This window comes from Macrobrachium rosenbergii, chromosome 56 (assembly GCF_040412425.1).
Source record: "Macrobrachium rosenbergii isolate ZJJX-2024 chromosome 56, ASM4041242v1, whole genome shotgun sequence".
Classification (NCBI taxonomy): Eukaryota; Metazoa; Arthropoda; class Malacostraca; order Decapoda; family Palaemonidae; genus Macrobrachium; species Macrobrachium rosenbergii.
Window position 1 is genome coordinate 4,999,392 of NC_089796.1, and position 18,767 is coordinate 5,018,158.

At 33.5% G+C, this 18,767-nt stretch overlaps 1 protein-coding gene across 12 annotated transcripts in view; it reads left to right on the forward strand.

Moving 5' to 3' along the window:
- Positions 1-11,201, forward strand: part of Mgat4a (alpha-1,3-mannosyl-glycoprotein 4-beta-N-acetylglucosaminyltransferase a) — a 377,735-nt gene extending 366,534 nt beyond the window's left edge. For 6 of the 12 annotated variants that reach the window (XM_067100285.1, XM_067100286.1, XM_067100287.1 and 3 more), the window contains 5 exons: positions 2,555-2,623; positions 7,332-7,525; positions 9,135-9,283; positions 9,772-9,887; positions 10,484-11,201. In XM_067100285.1, the coding sequence (XP_066956386.1) occupies positions 2,555-2,623; positions 7,332-7,525; positions 9,135-9,283; positions 9,772-9,887; positions 10,484-10,513 (558 nt within the window). In that variant the 3' untranslated portion in view covers positions 10,514-11,201. The remainder of the gene's footprint in view (positions 1-2,554; positions 2,624-7,331; positions 7,526-9,134; positions 9,284-9,771; positions 9,888-10,483) is intronic. The other 6 variants (XM_067100291.1, XM_067100294.1, XM_067100292.1 and 3 more) reach the window with 1 other exon arrangement.
- The last annotated feature ends 7,566 nt before the right edge of the window (positions 11,202-18,767 follow it).

Genomic DNA, 18,767 nt, shown 5'->3' on the forward strand with positions numbered 1-18,767 from the left:
ACTTTACATCATGGATGACTAAGGGTTAAGCTATTTGCCTCATATAAACCTAAAAAGACATGTATGGTAAGCGACCTAGTTGTGTGGAAGGAAGCCAGAGATCTTGTCTACTTCAGGAACTTGAAATGTCATGACTTTTGCATAGGATTTCAAGATAATAAAGACAACCAAATTAGCAACAGATTCTGCCAAAGCAAGTCCATTTAGTTCAGCTGTATGTAGAATGCTCACTGAAAATATGAAAATGAATGGCAAAAGGCCAAGAATACCAAGGAAAAGCAAATAAGTTGATGTAAACTCTTTGATCAGCAGGAAGAATGAAAGGTCATGTCAGGTCTTGTTGCTACTGTTAATGCTTGTAGATGGAGTAATTTATTAGTAACATTACAAAGGTACCTAGTTCAGTCTTGCTACTTGGTCACTTCAGCAAAATAATAAACGTTTAAGATGCATTGCTGTATGTCAAGAAAACTTATTGTAGCTGCTACTAGCTCTTGTTGTGCTTTCCTGGGGGATTATTCATTGAGTGCAAACATATGACATTTACTGTATTCCTCTGGTTAGGCTGAGAAGAATTGAACACATTTCTAGAGATTTGAGCATAGTAAATAAAGTTACAATTTCCTCGTGAACCTTATGTCAAAGCAGTATGAAAGAAGGTCTGTAAGCATAGGCTTTTTCATCTTCTCAAAATTTACTTCATTAGAGACATATATTTCTGAACTGGTATGAATAGGAACACAGTTTCCATAATGAAAATTATAGGAAAGGGAAGTCTCATCATACTGAAAACCACCTGAGTACCTTTAACTGGAAATTCACTGATTTTGAGTATCTACACTACTGAATACACTAATGAATTTTTCCCATGTAATTTTTAGTGTTAGGTAATTAGAGTGTTAATAATATCACTATGATTGAGCATTGTCAACAAACAATTGTTCCCTTAGCTAAACAAATTCTGTTACATGAATGATGCACTGAAGCTCCATTTTGAATATAAAGTAATAATGAATACAGTTTCAGCATCTGTTGTCTTACAGAATATAAGAAGAAAAATAGTACTCAAAATATTGAATAGTGTGCTATTATTTTTGTATTACATAGAAAATATAAGCAGATGAAGAATGGTAATCATGGTTTATTTCCTTGCTCAGGAGGGGTTTGTTCATACTCAAGCTGTGCTCTGGTTCCCTTAATCTTTTTACAATACTGTATATGCTTTTGGTTGTCCCCAAAGTTGGGAGTTTTCACGTTGCGAGGTTTATTAGGCTTGCTTCCTTAATCCATTTTTATCTGTGATATATCGCCTGTAACGCATTAACAGTCATACATCTGGGAGCCATTTAGACCTAAAGCCCTCCTTTGTATGGGAACAGGAAACACAAAAGCATTGTTTAAAGTTAGCACAGCATTTCTAGAAGTGCTGTACTGGAGGTCTTGTTGTGAGAGGAGGGAAGCCTGGGAGCATTTTGGAGGAAGAGTGGGCCAGTTCTTGTGTGACTTAATTGGAGAGAATGGATTCCCACTTATTGCCAGATACGAAAGTCGCACATATCACAAGTTGCTTAATGAGTTAGATGCAGGCATGTATTCTCGAATTGGGAAAAATTACACTTTTTGTGGACTGTTATTATGCTGTTACTCAGAGTTCCTTACTATGAGATACAGTATGCTGTTTACTAATAGTATTGAGAAAACTTTCAAGTACATTTTGTGAAGTAAACATTTCTGTTTAAAAATCTCTCATTTAGTTGTTTCGGTCATGATATAAACAAAATTATTAGTACTGTATTCAAGAAAAATTCTAAATATTACCTATGAAATGACAAATATGAGATCCTCTTTAATTAAAAGTATAACCCTGATAATATTCAGTTAGTTTATTTTCAGCACATTTCAACCTTTATTGACCTTTTAAATTTTATTGTAATTTTTATGATCCTATTCCATGCCAAAATCTTGGTTTGCATAAACCCGCATTGAATTTTGTATAAATTGATTATCCTATATATCAGTTTTCACAGGCAAAACACCTAAGAGTTCTGTTTTTATATCATTATCTTTTAGTGAAATCCCCATTATCAAACTGAATGATTTAGAACATACACACAGCTTACACTTAGCAATATATAAAGGTAAAGTGTATCACCTTTTTACTTATTGTATTGAATTAGGTAATAATACTTCCCTTAAATGTCCATTGAGTGTCCTTATCCTTCTCAGGAGGATGAAGTGTTAAAATGTCATTTTCCTGTCTCCAGTGTTATGCTTTGAAACCCTTCCCTTAATTATTTTCATGTTGTCTGATCATATGTATACCTATCAAGCTTTTTATTTGTACTTGCTCTTAGTGATTCAATTTTACAAACTCTTTTTGGATTGGATTATAGGTACTTCATGTTTTGCATGTCTTTACAACTTAATGTTTTTTTTCATATTTACTGTTTTGTGCCGTTCTGTGTAAGCCAGTTCCTAGAATGCTTCAACATTAAGTGCATCTTGCCTAGAAATCCAACACAATTATAAGCATACATATTTAAATGAATTTCAGGATAAAACTGCAGTAGGCATTCCAGTAGCGAATTCTCACAACGTGAAGAAATACAGGAAAGGTCTAAAGGTAGTCATTAAAAGTGCACATGTGGCTGAAGTAGAAACCTCATTTCCAATTATAGTTTCTTTCACTATTTTGTTACCAGACTTATGTATATGTTCGTTCTTTCACCGTAGCGCTGTTTTTACACTCGTCTTGCAGTTACGAGTACTTTTTTTTTATATTTGTTTGTTTTGCAGTTTCCTCCTAGAAGTTTTGATTTAATAGAAGTGTAGATTTAATTGCATAGACAGTACATGTCTGTCAGTAATACAGCTTAGTGTTTTGAATGTTATGTTTTTCTCAAGCTTGGATGTTTTTGAACGCATTACGTGTCTATAGTAATCTGAATGTTATATCCACAGCTTAAGCTGTAAAGATGTGCTGGTTTTTGTTTTTGCTTTGTGGAAACCTCCAAAACGTTTGACCATTTTTCTTTCCTTAGAAATATATCTGTTCCATTCCAGGAAAATGTATATAGGCACTGGTATGTTAATTACTTTGTAAATTATTTATTTCAGTTGTAGAACATTGTTTTGCTCATTTCAGTACAGTGAACAGATGAGAAACGAGAAATAGATTTCAAAAAGGCCATGATGACTTATTTGTAAAATTCAGGAAATTTGTAAATCTCTCTCTCTCTCTCTCTCTCTCTCTCTCTCTCTCTCTCTCTCTCTCTCTCTCTCTCTCTCTCTCTCTCTCTCTCTCTCTCTCTCTCTCTCTCTCTCTCTCTCTCTCTAGATTTTTGGTACACTGTCAGAGAGAGCGAATGAAAATGTGCAAAAACTTTCATACTTAATTTCATATTCCTAATAAGATATATTTTTCACTGTGCCAGTCTGTGTGTAAACTTTACTAGATACCAACCATCTTAAAGCACTGAAATCCACATTATGTATCCTTTATCGGAAAAAATTGCACCATATTAAGTGTTGCATGGAAACAATATGACAATTGTTGAAAATTTTGTTTATTTTATAAACATCAACTTCAAGAAATATTTAAAGTAATAAACCATTTAGCCATTTTAATATTGTGCTAAGGTTTGAGTGAATGTGATTTTGATTGCGGTGTAGCTGAGTAAGACCAGTAATCTGGCAGGCAACTACTGACAGTGTCAGTACGCATTCTCTTGCTTTCTCATGTATTTGTTAGCACTGGATAAACCACACTGCTTTGTTCTCATCATAATTCCCAGCCTGCTGGCTTATAGAACTCAAAATAAGATAATGACTTCAAACAAATGTTTCCAACCTTATTCAAGATAGGAGCACTGAATTGTTAGTCCTAATTTAAAATGAGCACTCAAAATTAAATGAACTCCACTTTTAGTACCTTTCAGCTTGCAGGGTTTACATAGAATTCCATGGAAAATGAAAGGGAAAAAATCTCAGTGAAACATGCTAGTTAAATTGAACCCAGTTGAAGCCTGAACAGTTGTAGAAGAGAGACACAGGAAAGCAGTAGAGATGCTGAAAAGAGGAAACACGTGTTTTTGTTGTGTACGTGAATTTAGGTGATTAGGACCAGTAGCAAAAAGTTAGTAGTGACAAAGAAATATCAATTCTGGTGGAACAGAGATGGGAGAAGACCAAAAAGATGTGATAGAAGTGGGACAAATAAGTAAAAGGATACTGAAAAGTGAAATTTTATGAGGAAAAATATAAATGTATCTTTGTTCTTACTGGAATACAAGCCATTACCTTTTATATACAGAATATCCTTCAGCACAAGCTGGATTGGTCATTGAACTTGGCAACAAGGTAGTTAACTGGTGGTTAAGAGGGATGAGGGGAAATACCTGTTACTCACCCACCAACACTACTTTTTCTTCAGCCATCAGACAAGGAAGGATTCCATTTCCCTGATCACAACCACAGCCCTGTGTGCTTGTTGGACTGGATGAGTATTTTGCCACCCATGTTTCCTTGCAATTACATTGCTTCTTTTTGCACATGCAGTTTTTAATAATTTATTGTGTCCAAATAAACATGACTAATGCTGGTGTAAGGGTTGCTCATTTTGCAGGGGTAAAGATTGTACTCAGTCTTTTCCCTGTCAAATATGTGAAACCTGGTCTTCCTCTAGTGGCGGTACTCCCCCCATGATGCCACCAAGCCCCACCAGCTCTTTTCTTCCACCAGCTTCCATTCCTTTTCCTCTTGTACCTGGATACACCCAAAATTCTGATTTGTTGTGGCTTATGACAGACTTTTGTTTACAGTGCTTCAAATGCTGGGGGGATCTGTTCATATGTAACCTTGTTACACTTAAACCAGGATGGTCTGTTACATAGTAGCGTCTTCTTCCACTCTCTCGACCATCCATAACCTACATTTTCCCCAGACATTGGGTAGCTGTCATACCCTTCATGTCTGTGTGTACGCAACTGGGAACATGACAGTTCCAGATGTCATTCTAGCCTAGTCAGTCAACAGGGGCTACCTCCCACCTAATGGGTAAGTCTCCTGGATATAAAAGGCAATGGTTTGTATTGCTTTAGGAAGAAATAACAAATTTTAAAAAGTAATTTGTATTTTTCCTAGATATACAAACCAGGGCCTTTTATATATTCAACCCACTCAACTGCCCTGCTTGGTCCTTGCAGCTAAAGGAAAAGTGGCCAGAGTTGGTAGCTGAGAAAGGGATATTCCCCACTCAACCCCCTTAACCACTGGTTCATTACCAAGTTCAATAACGAATCCATCTCACATTGAGGGATACTCCTATATCTAAAAGGCTGTAGTTTGTATACCCAGGAAAAATACAAATTAATTTTAAAAATTTGTTATATTTCATGCTTTAGTTTTTGACACATTTTTCAAATTTTATGACTTCATTTTCATTTTATCCTTTCCAAGAGATTATTTTGTACACATTTCTGTATTTAGTTTTGAATATCCTGCAAGTAAATGTATTAGAATGTTAATCAAATACTCTGGATATGATATAAACCTTTTTATGTTCTCCATCTACTGTAATTTAGTTGAAGCAGTGTTCTTGTGGGAACTTTGCAATATTGGTTATGTATTAAATGTAGTGTGACTTATTAAACACAGCTACAGTACTACTGTATATAGAATACACATAGTACTTCAGCCTCCTGAGGTAGACTCATCTACAAGCTTTGGTTAAATGCATAATAAAATGTTGCATTTCTTTACATTAACAGAAAGAACAAGAATTTTTCTTTTAAAGCAGTTATAGAATACTCAGAAACTGTGGATTTTTTATGTTGTTAGTCTCCAGATGTTAAAGTATTTTCACTTTCCATACCAGTCACATATTTTACATATATATGTATGAGTTTTGTTATAATTACATTGCATTAGATTAATTCTTCTCATTGTAATACTGTACTGTAAAAAAGATTACTGTCTTTGTATAGTTTATTGATCTGGAAACATTAGTACTGTACACTGTACTGTACCTTGATGATAACTACCATACTGTATGTAAATTTTATTGACACTGTTAAAGCCATAAAACATTTTGAGTGATACTTAGAATGAAGGTTATATAGAAAGGACACTGTAAAGTAGTCTATTGTTAATAGATTTCTTGATACTGTACAAGAGAAGTTAGGAAAGTGAGACAAGAATTGATGCTACCCAACATACATGAAGAAGATCCAACATAAATATTTTCATAAAAGACCAGAAACTTCATAAATTTTTTGCACATAGCATACGAATTTCTTTAAACTTTTCAAACTGAAACATTTGGATATATCACATGATGAACAAAATGTAATGTTGTACAGAGATTTCAGAATGCATGCAAACAACTCTTGCATGATAACACTGAGTTAAGGTTTATCCATAGGAGAGCTTTGTAGGCAAACAATTATTTTTGTTTAATAGTCCACATTTGCAGAACTAGTGGAATTTAATTTTTTTTATACTGATTGTTGTATTGCATATAACCCAATTTCATAATTTTTAGTAGCATTTGGCTGATTGGTAGTTTTTCAGTGTACTGTACAGCATTTTTCCTTTTCTGTTTTTACTTGGAGGCTTCTCTTTTTACTGGTAGAGAAGTGAATTGCTTGCTGAACTTCAGACCCATTTCAAAACTGGTTGGGATTTTCAGTTTATTTTCCAGTGGTGTTTTCATGCTCCTTCCAGCTTCCCAGTTTGGAAGAGTCCCTGTTTCTTGTTCAGAGCATAAGTCTTTTGAAGTACTGCATTCTTAGATATTTTTGTAGATACTAATGGACACTCAAAGCAACTCGTTAGTATCTGGAATGATTAAACACAGAAAATAATGAATAAAGAATTAAAGACATTTGAATATATACATATCAGTCACTTTTTTTTTTTTTTAGTTCAATCTACTCTGCATTTTACAGTAATAACTTAATTAACACAGTTGCAGTCATGAATGGTGCTTTAGCAACAACAGCCCTAAAGTGAATGTCACTTATTCAGTCATCCAGTACTGTGTTGTAGCAAGAACGCATGTTATCAGATGATTTATTTCTATAAATATTTTAATTCTTTTATTTGTTTTGGATTATTAATGTTCACATATGTCTCATACATAAACATATTGGTAAGTTGGGTGTGAAACGTCACAACCAATAACAGATTATTCATTGCTTTGAGTGATTTAATAGTGCTCATTGTGATTATTCCTATTTTTGACAATATTTTGAAATCTAACAAAATAAGTTTAATGTTACAGATTGCTACTTGATGCCAGCATATAACCCGAAGCTCTTTATTGTTTTCAGGATAAGCAGTTTGGAAAAGTTCAGTTGTACTTTCCACACGATAATCCTTCTGCAGTCGTCGAGACCCAAATCAAACCGTACAAAACGTACACTTTACAACGAGCATACCGAGGAGAGTCCTACTTCTGGGGTTTACTACCTCAGCAGGGTGATATGCTGCAGTTTACCTTTGATCCTCCAATAGTTATAAAAGGGTAAGGCTCTTCTTATTAAAGGAAAGAGAAATTGTACGAAATAACATTGGTACTATAATTATGGTATCACATTCTGTTAGAGGCAAAGAATGCTTCTAATGTGTACTCAGATGCAAGGACACAGAAGAATAACTTTTGTGTGAAATTAATGAGGCTAGTACATGAAGCAGCCTATAACTGATGTTTTATTTTTAATTTCCAGTATGGTACTGTATAGACTCTTTCTCCCCAGTCAGTGACAGATATTTCTTTTAAAAAATCCTATAATTTCAAGAATATTGCGTGCAGTATAACATTATAAGGGTGGAGTGAAAAACAAAAGAATCAAAGTAAATGAAGGTCATGTTTACAAAACCTTATTTTGCATGTGAGAGAGTTCAATCAGTGACAGAGTAGCTTTCAAGAGTATTGTACTGAGTAGCATTCTGTGCAATTTGATTTGTATTTAAGTTTAGTTTTCTGGATTTATTCCTCACATAATGCAACAGACTAAAGAGAAAACTTAAGGCATTCTGTTTTTTAGTGACTTTTCCACTATATGACCCATAGACCTTGGAATGATTGCTCTGTATCAGCAGATAGCCATATCCAGGATAGCTCATTGGCATCTTTTCCTTGAAAAATAACAGAGTATTTGTTCCAAAAGCTTTCCTGTTCATTTTAGTTCTTGAAATGAGGTCATACCACTCATCTAATAGTGAAATAGGAGATGTGAAATGATAGCAATAAAAGTTTTGGGAATTTAGAATTTGATTTGTAGGGAAAGAAATAATAAATTTTTATGTTGTATAGCCCAACTGCTCCTGTCATTATCATCTTCATGTTTTCATCTGGGCTCTTCCATTTTTTCAGTTGTTTTAGCTCTGCTGTATACAGTGGAGGAAAACATTTATAAAATATATTTCCTTATTATTAACTACAGAATTGTACTGTTTTAAAACCATAACCTAAGGAATTTTTCTTAGATTTTATATATACTCTTCTTTTCAGTTACTAGTACTGTATTTACAACTGGCTCTGCATATTTAAAGTAGTATGTTGAATATCGTTTTGAATTAAATTATTTGAATAGTTAAGGCTTGGGTAATTGGAGTTTTATGTAGGCAACTCAGAAAGTGTTGCTGATGTTAACCATCCCATCCCCAAAACAAAATTTGAGGTTCGTACAAGAAAACCCGCAATAGAGGGAAATCTGACTTTTGAAATAAGTATGTTAACACACCCTTTGTAATGAAACCTTGGATGAAAACTATGTTTGGCCTGAATGCACTTAGAAACAAGAAGTATTAGAAAAAAGTCAGAGCTCAAGAGATGAGTGGATATAGCAAGTGGCATTAAACAGTACAGTTTCTGCTTTTTCATTTGTACAGTATTTGATCTTTACATGCAATGATTGCTTCCTTGTGTATTCTTTTATTCCATATCAAGCCAACTCCTTGATGGATTATTTGTTTTATCATTCCTTTTGATTCAGTCAGTCGAGATTGCAGTATATTTTAATTATGATGACAATGGCAGTACTTGTCAAGGGAGTCTGGCAAATTTTATGATTTTTGCAAAATTTTTATTTGTTCCAGTCAGTTGGTTGTAAAAGTGTCCATTCTTACAGATATCTTTTTCGAAGTGGGAATGTTGAACACCCTTCTGATCGCTTTTATAACACCACAGTAGAAGTTCTACCTGTACAACCTCTGTCTAATCTTGAAGATGTACAAAGTGGAAAATACAAAACCACAGAGGACAATTTTATAGTTATTGGTAAGTAGAGCATAATCAGTGTACTTTTTCATTCAGTTATTTCATCTTGAGTAGTGTGTTTCATTATCTAGTTTGTTTAAGGTGAAAACTCATAAATATTAAAAACAACAGAGATTTATTTGTCCCTATTTCCCTAAAAGAGTTTCATATCTTGCTGTCAGTAGTTGAAATCTAGAATGTTTATATTTAATATGTGATTTATGTTTTTGGAGAATTATTAGTGGTAGATTTTCCCTTCATCTCCAACAGGAACAAATGAGAGCTATGTAATCAGAGTGTATCTTTGGTTATTAAATTAGCTTCCATTCACACTACGTGTAATACAAGGAAACATAACATATATTTCACTGTTAGGCATTTGGAAACCTTTTATTTTCCTCTGATGCAAAGTATGTTGTTAAATATTACAAGCTACTGTTTAATAGTGCATTATACTTTAGTGGTTTGATGACTTATAAAGAGCTATACATTTTTACCTAATGTTACAGGTGATTTTGATGACATGGGTGTTGCAGAGGGCAAAATTTCAGAAAGTTTTGGAGAAATAAAAACTTTACGTCTCAGTATTCACGTGGAGAGTGAAAACTGGGCCATACTTAGCGAGGTAAGTAGAATATTTTGAGATTAAAATATTTAGATGAATTTATAACTTAAAGAATTTGAAATTTCTGTGCTTATGATCCTGATACTGTATTTACTTAGGTCCTCCAAAATTTATTGTGTAAACCATAGTAAATTAAATTCTATTAAAGTTAAAATGATGAGTATCCTCTTGCACGAGCTAATTCAGAAAATTATACAGTACACTGTACTGAAAAAGAGAAGTCTGTGGAATTGAGAAGTCAACAATGAAATAGGTACAATTTGTAGGCTTGAAAGTTGTAGAAATAATATTTTATAGAAAAAAAAAATCCCTGATGCATCACTGTCATCAGTAAAGTCCCTGGGCTTACTTTCATAAGATACTACAACACAATTTTAGTATTAGTACTGTATTCTATGGTTAGCATATGTCTGGAATTTCTTTGACAGTTGTGTTTTTTAGTCTTAGAGGAACGTTTAAAACAATTGAAATGTAAATGTTTACAGCATATTATGAACATGGTCATTGGTGTTCACATGGCTAAGAGGAAGGCCACCATGATTTTATTTCCATTTTCTGTTGTATATAAAAATGAAAACTGACTTTCTTCTTTTCAGATTCATATTGAAACGGCAGAAGCTAGGTGACCAGACGCCCTCCTGGCATTCACCTTATGGTGCCAGTGTCACAGCGTATCATGCCAGCAGTGACCCAGGCTCCTGTCTTCATTAAAACATTTTGTTTGTGTTCAAAGCATCACAAGTTTCATCATTCACTAATTTAGTACACATTTAAGTTGTTGCATTGCTGTGTATATACTGTATAGGTTTATAGAGATAGCGATGCATGAGTTAGTTGTGTATATAGAGCTGAAGATTTATATACCATTGCATTTTTTAGGGCACACTTCATAGGATGAGATTAACTGTAGGCAAAATGTCAAAATGTTTCATTTGTCATTTTCATAAGGGTACTATTAATTTTATATTATTCATTAATGCTTGAAGCATTATTTTAAAAACTTAACGGGTGATAAGTCATGTGATCAGCAAGTTAAGAACATTTATAGAATTTATATTGACTGTGCTATTATGATAAGTATAGTAATACAGGAATCTCATTAACTATTTAAGGTTACTAGTTGACACTAGCGACTGGATTTCTTTGAATCTCGTATCTCAGAACTAACCAGTGACTTCATTGATCTATAGAATGATGAGAATGATCTAAGATCTGTGTTCAACTTATGACAGTAAGTTACCTCATACTCTTAACATTCTTACATTAGATATGAAGGTGATTCAGGTAAAAATATTAGAAAAATAGAAAAATAAAGAATAAGGTGTTTAGGGATTACACAAGGGGCCTTAAGCTTGTTAATAGCTTTTGTGTGTGTGATCAAGAACTCAGCACAGGGCATGGAAGTATCCTATCAACATATTGGAAGAAGGTTAAAGTAAAGTCTTAAAATGCAGTTCTGACTGAATTCCGTAAGAAATGCTAAAGAAATATCTATTTTACATGTTAATTGTGTGACATGTTTTCATAGGTAACTGTACAGATTGTTCACTACATATTTGGTTAAGTAAGATAAGAATCATTGATGCACAATGGGGACATTCATCTCATTCATAAGTAATATGGAAGTTTCAGTTAAGTCTAAGCACATTAGGGTAATGTATTAAATTTATATTATATATATATATATATATATATATATATATATATATATATATATATATATATATATATATATATATATATATCAAAATTTCACTATTCTATTTATCAGTCAGCTGCTGAAGGTAATATGTAACTTCATACTTTGACAAATTATCTTCAGAAAACACTTTTGAAGGACGCACTCGCTGTCTCTTTCAGAAGAAGAAGAAGCATTAGATATTTGTAAAACCAATCAATGTTACAGTTAATACTTAATAGACTGCTATAAAAGTACTTTCTCTTGACCACAGCAATGACCTAAGCACAACGTAAACTTTAAATATTGAATGGTAATGTTGCCACTTTTGTTCACCAAATCACATCCTGCTCATTACAGTTTTCCAGATGTTATTGTGCTAATATTTTAACAGAGTATAATAGAAATTTCACAGTCTGTCAAATTACAGTTGAGAGCTGAATTTTATGCTAACCATATAAAAAAGATTATCAGTGACCCCCCCATCATGCAATGTTTATGACACTGTAGTGCCAAAGTAAATCACGTATGATGGTTCAAGAAGTAATCGTAGGATATTACATACCTTGTGCTCAGAATAATTCTTAATAGTACTTAAATAATACATATCTTTGTAAATAAGCACATAAGGATTATGCTTTCAAGAATTTCCATTTTGAGATATTGGGTGAACAATGCTAAGGAACTTGGAACATTGTTCTAATGTGCGTAATAGCATCAAGAGCATACTACTACTGGTTTTGTCAGGTTCTTATGGAGCTCAAATATTCAGAATTTATTTCCTGCATCTTCTTACTCTTTAACTTCAAGGGAGGCATCAGTAGTTGTTAGCCAAAATTCTGGTTGTGCATATCCAGTGTGTATTCAGTCTCTTCACACAGAGGAGTCAATGTATGTACAGTACAGTATGTAATCACATAAGTAGAAGATTATGCTGTATTCTTGTCTCAGTAACAGGTGCCATAGTGTCTCAAACATTAGGAAATTACCCAGTTTTAATTCGTCTTGAGTTGTATTATTAGTAGATATTTTTTATTTGTTAATGAAATACAGATTTTTATATTTTTCATAGGATAGTAGTTATACTAAATACACTTATTTTGTTCACAGGTCTTCAGGCTTATGAGTATCAAACTGATAGCTATTTTATTGACTTTTAAACAGTGCAATATAGTATAATGAAAACACAGAGTGTGTGAAATCTTGTGAGCTTACTTCCCCAGTTTACAATATTAGGTGCTAAACATATCTGTTGCATAATTGTCATATTTTCCTTGTGCATTACAGTTGTTGCTTACAGCCATAATCTAAGATTCAAAGGTACTGTGATAGTTTATTGCTAAAAACAACATTAGTGCACAGAAGAAAAACAAATGTTAACTCTTTTTTTTTTCCAAAGCACAGTAGTATACATAATTTTCTAAGCCTCAAAAATCTAGGCACCTATTAACAAAAAATTTAATTTAACCTTGCCTGACACTTGAACTGTGAACCATCACTATACCAGTGCCTGTCACTCTGCTTTTCAGTTTTATGTTCCCTGATAAAATATTGTACACACCTCCTGTAATTAACAAAAAAATATCTTTTTTATTTGTGTTCAGTTAAGCTCTTAGTTGTTCTCTGTTGAATGGCATTGATCTTTCTTACCTCGACACTGGTGGAACCCTAATCACATGACCTGCAAGTTGTTACCATAATGTGGGCATTCTCTTAGCACTATGTAGTTTTAGCCTATACAAAGAAGAAACAGCTGTCAGTTTGATGTTTGTGCTTACATGACACAGTCCATCATTATTTCATACATTACCCACATTCAAAGAATGAAGCAAACACCGTTGTCACTTCACATGCATAAGTTTGAAGAAGCAAGACTAACCCAAACTGTTTAATTATTTACTGTTAGTTGATACACTTAAGGAACACTAACCTATTAAAATAACTTCTCATCTCTATCATTCATCAAACCAATGCCACCTTGCTCCACAGTGTTCCAATGTTTATGTCAAGGACAAGTCTTCACTTTATAAAATATTTTCTGAACATAATTGTTATAAGAGTCTTATATACAAAAAGGAATTGTAAGAGTCTCAGTACTTTTTTCACAGGGATCCAGCTAGCCTCCAGGCAAAAGCAATGAGGTCCACCATATCTTGGGAGAGAGTACCATAGATCTGGGGATATGTGGATTCTGTAATACTGTAGTATTCACCAAAACCACATGACCATTTCTGATTCCTCATGTGCTTCATCTATGTGAAGAGTCTGGTTTTATTGTGGTCAGTTTAGAAGTGGTACAGTTCAGTTTAAAAAGAAATGAGAAATGAGGGTGTATAAAAAGGCTGACCAGTTTTTGGGATGCATCCTTTTGGTTTTGGCCCTTGCCGAAGATCAATTTTGTTATTATTATAAGTACTGCAGTTTAAGAAACAACTTTCCTAAATAAGTCTGGCTGTTTAGTGGAAAGAGAACAGATAAGAAATAAAAGACAAAAAGAAGGCTCAAAGATCAGCCACCAAGAGGAATGTAATTATACCACTGGCTTGCAACAACAAAGAGAATGGAAGAAGCACACACTTCTCATTCCGACTGTTGTATTTTTGACTAGAGAAATTTCAGTGCCAAAGTGTAAACTGTATGGTCAGCTAGATGTACGACTGGAAAACCAAGTTTCTTAGACATACAAAAAGTAGGAAGTGACAACTAAGGCAAAAGAAATAACCTTGCATGGAGAGGCTTGTCTTAGCACAACACAAGGCTTGGATAATGAGTGGTAAGGAGGGACCAATGGATATACTGTAATAGTTTTTTGGGATCATACTGATGTTTGGGAGACTGAAGAAGCTTTTATTGCTAATGGGAACACTGCAGTGACTTATTTTCTTCTTGTCTTGAAATGCTGGCACTGTTTTCAGACAAGTCTTGGTAGTCAGGGTTTGTATCCATTTGAGGAGGACTGATTTTGACCAGGTCGTGCTTGGCAAAGGATTCATGTAGCAAGGTGCCCCATGTCCAGAATGGTTTTGATTGGGCCAAATGTTTTGATAATGTTGTAGAAGATTAAAATAATAGAGTTTTTAAAAGGCAAGGATGATGTATGAGTTGTCATAATAGCTTAGCCTAAGCAAATGATGGTGCAAGGGATGGCACATTCATGGGCACTGAATGAGTCTCAACTAAGTTAAAGGGCCAGTAAGATGTGGCAGTCAGTGGAATATAAATGCTCAAAGATTACACGCATCCCCTCATTTAAAGGGAAAAAAAGGTCAAAAGGAAGCTGAAGAATAATGGTAAAGCCATCACAACTTAGCCTATCCAAGACAGAAGGTGATGAAATATTCTGTTTCCTTTAATACACATCTTGGTAGAGTTCAATAAACTACCTCGGTGTTTACAAGTGACATGAGAAAGAAGATTGGAGAAATTGCATAAATTCTGTTGTTTAAGTTACCTTAAGAAAGAAAATCATAGTAACAGTGACAATTTGGCTGCAGGGACCCTTGCAAGAATTTCTGATGTGAAATGTGCATGTGTGCATGTTCATCTGCAGGAGTGACAGAGGCTTTCTGGGGTAGATTGCATATGTATTTCAGTCCATATGTTATGTGTTTTTTTGTGAGGAAGGCTCAGGTGGGAAATATATATACTGTACTGGCATTGCCACAAGAGCATTGGTGGAGATGGAAGCTATCCAAATTACAGCATATCACTCTGCATGCCTTATTTGAAATTTTGAAATGGAAACTCCATATTATAGCATTATTTTTCACATCGTCCATTGTCATGCTTGATAAATTGGCATCAGGCTTAACAGAAAACAAAAACAAAAATTGTCCGTGTTACAAGAGTTCATTGTGATTTTACTTTGGACAGACTTGTAGAATGTAAATGCCCACTTTAACAAAAAATATGGATGCTGTATAAATCTTCTTGAGACAGAATCACTCCCATTGAAACAGATCTTTGTTGACTTCTTAATAAAACATGAATAGATTGAAAATGTATTGCAGTAAACAGTATGAAGATTATAATTAAGAAATCTTCTGCAGCCATTGCTAAACTTTTATGTAACTGCTCATATGAACATGGATGAATATAGACTACTGGACTACTTGTGGGTCTAACATATATCATGGGATGTAAGAATTGGCCTTCTTTCATTGTATAAATCTTATCCCCATGCTAGCTATAGACAGAATGCTTGCATGCAGTGCAGAGGTGGGCATATGTAAATGAAAATATTGGTGGGAAAACATTTAATTGTTACTTGATTGGCAGGAAGCTATGACAATGGTGCTCAGTTTATATAGCATTTAAACATATATCTAATAATGAATGAAAACCTTTGAGGCCCCTGACACCCAGAGCATTCAATAAGTTTTCCCAAGAAATAAAGAAATGTAAAAGTCTGTTGATATTGAAGAAGAAATTGCAAACTTATTTATGCTAAAGTAGCTGTGACACTGAAGACATGTTATAATGACAGGTAAAACAAAAATAAACCTGCGTAATGAACCACATGGTAGCCATTATGACAGCTTCCAAAAAGTTCCCTTGGAAGATGAAAAGGAATCGTTTTCAAGAATAATGTAAATGAGGCATCTGAAGCTGGTTTGAGGCACATAAAGGCTGGAAAATGTTATACATAAAAGAAAATTTTCAAAATACATGGGATTTTACCTTAAGGTAATAGAGTTTTACTCTTTAAATATGTTAGAGAAACTATGCCAACTTTGAATAAAAGCAAGATGAAGAAAGAAGAGGCTTTCTTAAAGAAACAAAGCTAAGCTAACCCTTAAAATAATATATAAGCAATGTTGGTAACTGAGCAAAAGATCAGAAGACTTACAATTTGTCTGAGTGTGTGTTAGGTTGGGAAAATGGGGAAGATCTAGTATAACCTACTTTGGAAATGCACACCTTGTCTTACATCTGTGTAAGTAAAGAAAACTTCCATACAAAAATAGAAAAGTCACTAACATATGGATATAAACAATGGGTAGAGCAAAACCCCGGAAGGTGTATGTGAAAGTCAAAAAATTATTAATTGTTTAAGGTTGAGTAGTTCAGCCATTTCACTCTTCTGTACAGTCCTTTTGGAGTTAAATAAGGATGGCCAGAGGCTGATGGTTACCACTTTTAAATCTATTGTATTGTCTGTCAGAGATAATAATTGCTTTCCCTGAGAAGCATACTCACCATGTGTGATGTATGTTCTAAAAATGTTATTCTGTGTTTTGAATCTTCTCTAATATGGCCCATCAGAGTTCTTTTACAAATAGTTTTGTTTGTCTGTTTACGACCAGTCAACGTTAAGTAATTTTCAAATCATTCAAAGATTAATCATTTTTCATGTTTGTAAGGGCTGTGAAGTACCAAGTACCATAATATCTTTGAAGAGCAGTACTGATAAATTCTCAAGAACTTTGTGATCACCAAAACCATTACTATTTTATTTTTTGTTCCATATGAGGTGGTACAAAAAATGTTCAGCTCCTTTTCGGATCGAGAATAACTAGCAAATATGTTTAGAAAAAAATAGCATATTCAGTTACTGCTTTTTATATCTTGGAAATATTTTTATGCATGGAGCATACATGCTTAAAGAACAATATAGTACAGCACTGTTATTGTATTGTTATAATAGATGAATGCAGTAGATCCTATTAAATTTCAAGTGAGATACATTTTGTGGAGCAAGGTGAAGTAGGTAGTCCCTGTTTTTGGTGCTGGGAAAGGCATATTGAAAAACATTTAACTGATCTTAAGTCGTTGATGACTGCCGTACATTTTTTATACTGTGCATATTACCACTGTTTTTTTTATTTTACATTCATTGCCAGCCTTGAGTTATGTACTGTGGTTATAATTTATTGATGTAATTAAGAAATAAACTGTATATTTTGTTATAAACCACTCTCATTGAAACCTTTGTGTTAGAATATATATTTTTTTTTATCTAATAAAAGGAAGTTGAAAAGAAATGTAAATCAAGACTACAGTCAACCAAATAGGAAGATGATCGTGTATTGATTGACAGTATAGGCAGTCCCCGGTTTATGACGGGGGTTCCGTTTATCCGCGCACTGTAAACCGAAAATCGACGTAAACCAAAAAATCGTTGAAAATCGTCAAAAATCCTAAGAAAACCTTACTTTTAATGCTTTGGGTGTATTGAAAACTATGTAAACTGCATTTTTATTGAGTTTTTCATAAAAAAAACTCCAAATTTTGATTATTCTGCCGTTTTGGAGCCATATTTCTTCCGTCGGATTGGTGTACGACGCGCCGTAACCCCAGAACATGCGTCGTAAACCGGGAAATAATTTCTGATGAATATATTTGAAAAGCGTCGTAACCTCGGATCGTCGTAAGCCGTCGTAAATCGGGGATTGCCTATAAGTAGTGAAGAGTGATTAATAAACCAAAGTAGCTGATGCAACTGAAAAGGTGACAAAAGGTAAGGCATTATTGTGTTTAGAGACCAAGTCATGAAAATTCATCATGAAAAGAGGATTAAAGTTCATCAATATTCTTTTTTTACCATAGCTTTGTTATTTTTAACTTGGATCCCTCAATTCTTTTTTAATTTAATAGCTTTGCATTTAGAATGCTGTTTTTTTTAACTTATTTTTATTTTATTATTTTAATAATATTTTAATTCTCAAGGTTATTAGAATATTTTTATAGTATATAGAGCCAAGGTGTTTTTGCAAAATGGAAGAGATTGCAATATACTATATTTACAGTTTTGCATTCAGGTTCGAAATTAGCAACCCCTCTACCCCTTGAAAACCATTTCCCAGTGGAAGAAAAAACATTTTTGACAAAAATTTGTTTGAATTGCAATCGTCCATCTCAGTGTTTCCATTAATAGAAATAACAAACACAACTCCATTTTACCCAAACAAAAAACCAACAACAACAACAACAACAACAACAATAATAATAATAATAATAATAATAATAATAATAATACTGTATATATATAATATAATAATAATCGAAACTTTGTCCCGTGATGGACCATTCCTCTGTAAATTTAAAAAGATAAGTGTATTTTATTTGGAAAATATATGAAATAATCATTTCATTGTCTATGAAATGTGTATTTTATTGTTAATACACACAAAATGAAAACTCCATAACATATTTATGGAATTTTGAATCTGAACTAAAAGAACGAAAGCAACACCCAATGA